Here is a 9,722-nt window from a genome sequence, read left to right as displayed (position 1 = left end):
TGAAAAAAATGGGTCTAGGGCGAGAGGGATTCAAACCCCAGACCTCTTGCACACACAAAGTCTTAACACACACGTTTCAACCGCTAGAGTGGTGGTACATCCATTAATTTATTTACATTCAATAATATATATTTTAAAACAAAACCTAAGATGACAAGGTCAACGCCACGTCATAATCACTAACCTTACACTCTCTCAACTCGTTTCAATTTCTTTTCATTTTTTTCTCAAACTTCCAACAACCATAAATCTCTCAATTTTCCATGAAATTAAAAATGTAAGAACCTAAATTACTCTATTTTTTTGCAAGGAATCTAATGGTATCATTATCTCATCCTAAAACTCAATTTACAAAGTGTTCCAAGGGAAAAAACAGAACTGCACTTTTAACTTTCTAACAATAAAATCACAATGTATGAGCATGGTATAATGCATACAGTAGCAAACATACAACAAACACATTATTTCCTACATTTTTACTTCAATAAATATTCAATAGTGATGCATACACAATAGTTTTCAAGTGTAAGTGCACTTACCTATTGGAGCAAGGTCCAATGCCTTTTCTATTGGTTACAGATGAGAACTAATGATCTGGTAAGCTTGCTTGGACCTTAGGGAATTTCTTTGAATGCTCACTTGTGCTTGAGAATCTCTGGATTCTTCTGACCAAATCAACTTGTAAGTGTGTAAAGCGAAACTTGGAAAATGATTATGGAGGTGTTACAGTTGTGTTTTAATGGTTTGAACAACTTCTTTTTGATGTTAAAAAGGTGTTTGGATGGTTGGTTTGAAAAACTTTCAACATAAATGGAATTTGGAAGTTTGAGGTTTGGAAGTTGGAACAATGGTGTTTTGAGTTCGGAGGTTTGGCCCTCTATTTATAGAGGCTCTAAAGGGCTTAAGTAACTTGCAGAAATTAATCTTAGTTCAATTTGAATGCTGGTTTGGATGTTTGGTTTCATTTTGCACAAAAATGCAAGTTGGCTTAATGAGGAAAAGGTAGAGTGAATCAAGGATCTTGGCCTTGATTTTCTGAAGTCTAGGAGGTTTCTTCTGGCTTTAGAGGTTAAGTGTGATCATAGGAAACAATTTAAAGGCTCAATGCAATAGTGGTTGGCAAAAGCTTGCTTTATGCAAATGGATATCAAGCTTTATGCAAAATGTTCCAAAAATGGCATTAAAGGCTCAATTATTTGTGTAATGCACCAAATACTTATGTACTTATATTATTATGGATAGATTTGTACATAAAAGGACCTGTAATCAAGGTATTTTCACATTTTAAATGGTTTTCCTCCAAGAATTCATTATGAACATGACTTGAAATTCAAGTTTGGAAGCCTAACTTCCCATTTTCGAAACACATAGCTCATGAATTGGAAAAAAAATGTACTTGTACTTTTTGGAAATTCAAAACATGCTATACAACTTTCATGTTTTGAGTTTTTTCTGAATCAAAGTGGATCATAATAAAAACAGACTCCAAAGTTTATTACTTTTTAGGGATCAAAGCTGACTTGAAAATTTTACGAGTGTTTCAACTTGAGACACCAACTTCATGGCCTCATAATTCAACATTCTTGCACTTTTAGGGAATCAACCCTCTAGGACAAAGTTGAAGTATGGAATAAGAGCTTTCATTTGTGCTTTGTAGTGAAGACAATGGCTGCTTGGATTGGAAGTTATGGCTTTGGGAAGTTTGCCACTTTTGACATGAAATTTGGATACTTAATGAAATTTTCAATGTCTTCAAGATTGCCCTTTTTGCAAGTAACCTCAATTCTCTTGATTTTTATTTATCAAATTCATAAATTAAACATATATTCATGAAATTTAACTTAAGAAGTTTATATTTGATCATAAATCTCAAAAGTCAAAGGTTTGACTTTGTAATGCATTGGTTGTGTATCAGATGAATTTGAATTTATTGATCTTCAACGAATTCAAACTCTTGAGCCAATAGAACATCATGGATGGGATCTAAGTATGTACTTGAGTGTGTCTATTCATGTCTCAAGTCTTTAGATTATGTCTTTCACCAACATAATGTCTTCATCTGGGAAATCAAACTTCAATGGCTCATAGTCTTCAACAAGCTGACTATCGAGGTAGTCAGACAAAACACTTCCTTTGATAGATTTATGGGTTATGTACTAAATGTCGTATTCAGATAATAACATGTGCAAACGGGAAAGTCTTCCAGTCAGAGTAGGCTTCTCAAATATATACTTTATTGGATCCATTTTAGAGATCAACAAAGTAGTGTGACAAATCATATACTGCTTAAGACGTCTGGCAGCCCATGCTAAAGCACAACAAGTTTTCTCTAAAACTGAATATCTTCTTTCACAATTAGTAAACTTCTTGCTCAAGTAGTAAATGGCGTGTTCTTTCTTTCCAGTTTCATCATGTTGACCTAGTACGCAATCCATGGATCCTTCGAGCATAATCAAATACATGAAGAGAGACTTCCCTGGAATAGATGGAATCAAGATAGGAGGTTCTTATAGATAAAACCTTTAATCTTCTCAAAAGCTTGCTGACAATCAGAATTCCATTCAATTTCTTGATCCTTTCGGAGTAACTTGAATATAGGCTCACATGTAGCAGTCATGTTGGAAATAAACCTGGAAATGTAGTTCAATCTTCCAAGAAAACCTCTAACTTGCTTTTCAGTCGTGGATCTGGCATTTCTTGTATTGCTCTGACCTTGTCTAGATCTACTTCAATTCCTCATTGACTAACAATAAAACCAAGTAACTTCCCCGATCAGACCCCAAATATACACTTATCTGGATTCAGACACGATCTGAATTTTCTAAGGCACTCAAATAGTTTCAACAAATGGTCCAAATGATCCTCCTCGCTCTATGATTTGGCAATCATATCATCCACATAAACCTCAATCTCCTTATGCATCATGTCATGAAAAAAGGTGACCATCGCCCTTTTATAGGTTGCCCATGTGTTCTTGAGACGAAAAGGCATAACCTTGTAGCAGTAAGTTCCCCATGGTGTGATGAAGGTGGTTTTTTTCATGTCGTCGGGATCCATTTTGATATGATTATAACTTGAAAACGTATCCATGAAGGAGAAAACAACAAACCTAGCAGTGTTATCAACCAAGGTGTCAATATACGGGAGAGGGAAGTCGTCCTTCGGACTAGATTTGTTCAAATCTCTATAGTCCACACACATTCTGACCTTGCCATCCTTTTTAAGTACTGTCACAATGTTAGCTACCCATTGAGGGTACTTTGTAACTGCGAGGAAGCCAGCATCAAATTGTATTTTGACCTCTTCTCCAATCCTCAAAGCCATGTCTGGTCTTGTTCTTCGGAGTTTCTATTTTACTGGCGGACAATCTAGTCGGAGTGGCTATTTGTGAATAACAATGTCTGTGTCTAAACCGGGCATATCTGGATACGACCATGCAAACACATCTACACAATTATGTAGAAGCTTGACCAATCTTTCTTTGACGTCTGCCTCAAGTGTTGTACCAATCTTAACCTCTTTCTTCGCTTCCTCGGTGCCAAGGTTGATTGTCTCTATCTTCTATAGATGTGGTTGGAGATACGTGTACTCGTACTCAACCAATCTTTCCAGTTCGCCGGGAACATCACAATCTTCCTCACCCTCTTCTTCAACTTGGTAGATGAGTGAATCAAAGTTAGGAGTGAAAGTAGAGTCATTGGATTCAACAGGGTTTTCTTTTATTCTGCATGTTTGAATGATTTGGTTTTATTAAAAGTGAAAAAATAAAGGAATGTAAGAGGAAAATGATTTTTATTTTAGTGGTTTTGAAATATTTCCATTTTCCTTTAAAAGTGAAAGAGAAAGAGCAGTAAATGAACAAACGGGAATTTAACAAAACGCCTTCATTGATATAATCTTGAAAATGCAAAGGTGGCCCTACAAAATAGTCCAACAGCTTTGGGCATAGCTATGGAATTTTGGAAACAATAAAGAAAAAAAACAAATTACTTTGACAAAGGAAACATCTCTGGGATTTCAATATCCTTCCAATTGTTCAAAATCACATCACACTGGTACACCAGGTTGCTCAAATCTTCATTTTGAAGATCTTCATCAATAGCATTGACTTGATATTTAGCGCTTTTAAAAACTTCTTGGATAGTTTTCGGGCATCCTTTGATGGAGGTTACTGCTCCCTTATTGGCATTAGTTGGTTTGTATCCCAACCCATAATGGTCCAGCTTTATTTTGACGTCAATAACATCTCCCCAACCTTCGGTACTTCCTTCCTCAATGGTTAATATTGCTTTCTTCCATGATGGAAAATATGGATTACCCTTCCCCTTTGGTTCTTCTACTTCCATAAGGACGGCGTTGGTTATTTTAAGAGCTTGGAAAGAAGTTTCCAAAGCGTCCTCATCAGCCTCAATGTAACTGAACAAATAGAGGTGGCTTACCATAAGATCTTCCTCACCATACATAATCACCAGCTTATCATCAATAACAAATTTCATTTTTTGGTGTAAGACGAAAGTCACTTCCCCAGTGACATGAATCCACGGCCTTCCAAGCAAACAACTATAATTTGGATTGATGTCCATAATTGATAACGCGAAAACACATCAAATATTTGCCTTGATTTACACTCAAAGATCATACCATTTTAATTAATATCCCGATTATTCCGCAAGTATTTGAGCTGTTTTTGCAGGTATTTAAATCTCCAAGCATTAATGAGCAAAATGAAGAAAAGGAAGAAAAAGAAGAAGAAACAGATGAGAAAGCATAGGAAAAAGCAGAAAACTAGAATGTAGAATTTGTTGATGTGACGACCGTCACAGATTCATGAAGCTCGTCACAACCAAGCCTGTAACGACCGTCACTGGCCCATGACGAGCTTCACGCGGCCAGAATACGCGCTTTGAAACAGTCAATCACAGGCACCCAAACGTGCCTAAATTTCCTCCAACAACTTGACTCCCACGGATTCCTCATTCAAACGAAGTCTTCCTTAAAAATCTTAACCACCAAGACCTAAAGGAGCACTATATAAAGGACCAAAAGGGGAAAAATTGGGGACGCCTACATTTACACTTACGCTATGCAATTAATTTTTACAACTTTCTAGCTTTTTAGTTTATTTTCTTTTCAGCAACTTTGTTTTCGTTGCCTTAGTTCATTTGCCATTCTTTTTAGAATTTCCTTTTTCCTTTTTCCTTCCCGTTTTCCAGTTAGCCATAGTAGTAGTTTCCTACACTGGGGAACTACTACATTTTATTTAATTTTAGTAAACAATTTGTATTGAAGAAGCAGAAGCCTACCGACTTGTGGAGGACTGCTCAAGTACTCCGAGATTCGCTATTCTCTGTTACTTCGATTGCCAGGTTTTTATTGAATTATTATTGTTATTTCCCAATTATTATTATAATTATGTTTGTCGCGATGTTGATCTGCTTATGCGTTGTGTTTGCCTTATTTAACATGTCCGACTAAATTACCGGTATCAGTATGTAGCAGTTTAATTAGATGGGATTTAATAATAATCGGTGAAAACTCTTTTTCTCAAACAATCTTTTAGGCTGAAGTTTTTAATTTAAATTTAATTAACTTTTTCACAAAAGCGTGAGAAGCTATTTAATAAGATTTTGCCACGAGAGTGGAAAATTAACTAAGGTGAGAACCAACAATCGCGAGAGCGTGAGGCTCGAGCTGGATAGTAAAAATTAGGCATTGAGTTTAAAAACAGTGAGAGCACTTTAAAAGCAATTAGAACTTATTTATTTTCAAAAAGTAATTTTAACTTCAAATGGGACAACGAGAGCGTACATTCTGACTTAAATCTATAGGCCGAATCAACAATCACGAGAGTGTGAGATAAAGCTTTTTAAATAAATATTTTCTACTGAGAGATATTTGGCGTTTAAATTATTCACCGGTGACTTATCGAATCCCTGACAATTAATACGTTGCATACTGATTCCTTCCATCAATTCTTTCTTAAAACTACATTTCCCTTAGATTTACTATTTTACCCACGAGCTTCCACTAATCATTCTCTTAGCTAAACATAGTGACGTTAGTAACACTAGTTTGATCATAGGTCCCTGTGGGATCGATATCTTTTAAAACTAAAGCGACTGGACTGTGCACTTGCAGTCAAGTACCCGATAAACTATATTTTATATATAGTCACGACAAGCATCAATAACCTAAAAATTAATTTCAAACACATATGGACCAATTAAGATTGGCAGCTCCACTTCTCCTATGATGGTCATCCTCGATCCATCATATGCCTTAATAGTTAATGCACTTGGCCTCATCTCAGCCCCTTGATATGCCAACTTAGCGAGCGCCCTCTTAGGTAAAACATTCAAAGAGGAGCCAATGTCCATAAGGACTCTTGCTAGGGTATCTTCTTGGAATTTCACATATATGTGCAAAGCACGGTTATGGTCTTGGCCATCCTTCGGCAAATCTTCTCTACTGAAGCAGAGATTGTTGCATGTTGTAATGTTGGCAATGATCCCATTAAATTGATCAATAGTAGTGTCGTGAGTGACATGGGCCTGAGCTAACAATATTTGAAAGGATCTCCTATGAGTTAGAGAACTCATGAGAAGAGACGGAATGGATATCTTTAAAGGAGTTTGATGTCGCTGATCAATAATCTTGTAATCACTCTTCTTGATAATCCTTGGAAATTCAGTGTCTTCATCAGTTGGGATCACCCATTTGCCTTTGTCGGTAACAGTGGTGGTGGTTTCTTTCGGTGGAATTGGCGGAGCCAAGTTAAACTGAGGGGTATAAATTCGACCATTATGGATCATTCTGCTTCACCCTGCTATATCAGTGCTCGCAATCTTTAGACCTCTTTCTGACCTACTTTCTCAGACCTTTGTTTAACCACAGTCGTGTCATACTTCCAAGGAACTACTTTAGTATTCTCAAAAGGAAAAGGACTAAGCCTTTGGACAACCACTAGCTTAGGCATATTGAAGACTTGTTCAAATTATTTTAGAATGTTGAAAATTAGCTGAACAACAGTAGAATCTGGAATGTTGAATACTGGCTATGGCATGTTGAAGACTATTGTTGTAGTACTTGACTCAGGTAGATTGAAGATGGGTTCAATCATTGCTACCTCATCCTTTTTCATATGACTGCTTACTTGCAACACACCTTGGTTAATCAATTGTTGAATATCATTTTGGACCATTTCACATCCTTTAGGAACAGTAGTATATTCTTCACAACTCTTGTGGCAATTCTTCAACAAACCTACCTCCACTAACTTTGCATGAAAATCTCTTAGCAGATTCTGGATTTTGGATGCATCAAGAATCATACTTTCATCAGGCTTATCATCAATAGCATTCACATACCCATGAGTGGGCAAAAGGATTATTTTTGACATTCGAACCAGTATCCCCAAATGAAAGAATCTTTTTCTCAATAAATTCCCTCACAATATGCTTTAAGGCATAACAACCTTCCAAATAATGCCTTGGGGTGCCTTCATGGAATGGACAATATGCATTGGGGATTGTAATATGGTGGGAGAGGATCCGGTGGAGGTCCCAAAGGTCTTGGAACAGCTGACCCTTTCTTCAACAATGATGGATATAACTCAGTGTAAGACATATGAATCAGAGGAATCAGAGGTTTTCCACCTTGTCTTCTATTTTGAAATGGAGCATTTTGGCACGGAGCTGGAGTCCTCCGTAGATAAGTTTTAGCGTTGGGCGCTTGTTGGTAAGTTGGAGCGTTGGGTGTTGTTTGAAAGATCGGAACTACTTGAGTTAACTGATACACTAGGACTTGTTGATTGAAAGTTGGTGTAATAGCTGCTACATACGACTGTTGAGCAAACCGTGGTTGTTGAACATAGTTTTGTCGAGCAAAATATTGTTGCTTTTTCCAATACTAATTCTTTCTTCTACTACGCATCATTGTGTTTGTTTCTCATTCCTTTTTCTTATGGAAACTGCTAGAGAATTTCTTGGTATTATTATTGTTGTTGTTGGAATTACTAGCCGCATTAATCATCTTGCCATTTTTAAAGCCAAGTTCCACTTTGATACCTATGGCCACCAAGTCATAACAACGTGATGTCATGCTTCCTACCATCCTCTCAAAAAACTCTTGTCGCACTGTGTCGACGAACCAATCTACCAATTCTTTTTCAGTTAATGGAGGTTCCACTTGAGATGCAGTCTCTCTCCACCTGTGTGCATATTCTTTAAAGGATTCAGAATCTTTTTGGGACATGCTCAACAATTTCCTTCTATCAGAAGCTAGATACATGTCGTACTTGTATTGTTTGATGAAAGCATCATCCAGATCTTGGAAACAATGGATGCAAGTTTGATCAAGGGTCAAGTACCATTTGGAAGAGGCACTTTTCAAACTGTCTAGGAAATAGTGGATCATAAGTTTGTCATTGTCCATGTGAGCTGCCATCTTTCTATAGTACATGATGAGATTAATTTTGGGACAAGTAGCTCCTTCATATTGATCAATGTTGGGTGTCTTGAATTTTGCGGGGATCACCAATCCAGACATAAGGCACATTTCTCTGGTAGCAACACCAAAGATTTGATCACCTTCCATTGCTCTTAGCATTTTCTCAATAGTTTTAACATTTTATCTCAGTTTTTCATGTCTTTCATCACCTTCTTCAGACATATCAGGTATATCATACACTTGTTGATGATCATCGAAGTACGGTTGAACTCGAGTGTGCACGGCTATGGATGCAAAAGTGGGAATCACTTGATTAACTTCAGTAGTTAGTGGAACTGTGTGCTGAGTAGACTGTCCTTGAGGATGGGGCACAAAACCTTGAGGAAGACCAAAGAGAGGCAAATTTGTTGGAGTAGTAACTAATGGCCGAGGATTAATCACCAGATTGACGATCTAAGAAACAACTGTGGGTTGAGTATCCATTTTTGCACGTACTACTTGCAACATCTCCATGTTTTGACATATATTCTAACCCATATTTGTAAGCTCTTCTTTGACTATTTCCATCTCTTGCTCTTGCTAGGCCATTCTATGTCAGGCTTGAGCCCTGGTGTTGTACTTGTGTGAGGGACTCGGTGTGGAAACTGGAGAGGAGATGACGGGAATGAGTTTTTATTTTGAGAAAAAATGCAAGTGTGGTGACATATGCATGAATGCAATGAAAATGCAAATTTTAAAAGTTTCAAGGAAATCATTAGATGGGATTTAATAATAATCGGTGAAAACTCTTTTTCTCACACAATCTTTTAGGCTGAAGTTTTTAATTTAAATTTAATTAACTTTTTCACAAAAGCGTGAGAAGCTATTTAATAAGATTTTGCCACGAGAGTGGAAAGTTAACTAAGGTGAGAACCAACAATCGCGAGAGCGTGAGGCTCGAGCTGGATAGTAAAAATTAGGCATTGAGTTTAAAAACAGCGAGAGCACTTTAAAAGCAATTAGAACTTATTTATTTTCAAAAAGTAATTTTAACTTCAAATGGGACAGCGAGAGCATACATTCTGACTTAAAGCTATAGGCCGAATCAACAATCACGAGAGTGTGAGATAAAGCTTTTTAAATAAATAATTTCTACTAAGAGATATTTGGCGTTTAAATTATTCACCGGTGACTTATCGAATCCCTGACAATTAATGCGTTGCATACTGATTCCTTCCATCAATTCTTTCTTAAAACTACATTTCCCTTAGATTTACTATTTTACCCCCGAACTT

The 9,722-nt window shown here is 36.8% G+C and overlaps 1 protein-coding gene across 1 annotated transcript; it reads right to left on the bottom strand.

Moving 5' to 3' along the window:
• Positions 1-7,947: 7,947 nt before the first annotated feature.
• LOC127123583 (uncharacterized) lies at positions 7,948-8,595 on the bottom strand. The gene has a single exon (XM_051053788.1). It carries the CDS (start codon positions 8,593-8,595, stop codon positions 7,948-7,950), a length of 648 nt encoding a protein of 215 aa, XP_050909745.1.
• Between the last annotated feature and the right edge of the window lie 1,127 nt (positions 8,596-9,722).

This window comes from Lathyrus oleraceus, chromosome 2, assembly GCF_024323335.1.
Source record: "Lathyrus oleraceus cultivar Zhongwan6 chromosome 2, CAAS_Psat_ZW6_1.0, whole genome shotgun sequence".
Classification (NCBI taxonomy): Eukaryota; Viridiplantae; Streptophyta; class Magnoliopsida; order Fabales; family Fabaceae; genus Lathyrus; species Lathyrus oleraceus.
Note: the sequence above shows the minus strand (reverse complement) of the source record. Positions and strands in the feature narration are given on the sequence as shown.

Coding starts and splice junctions, on each gene's coding strand:
- LOC127123583 (XM_051053788.1), bottom strand. CDS start 8,595: ATGGAAGGTGATCAAATCTTTGGTGTTGCTACCAGAGAAATGTGCCTT.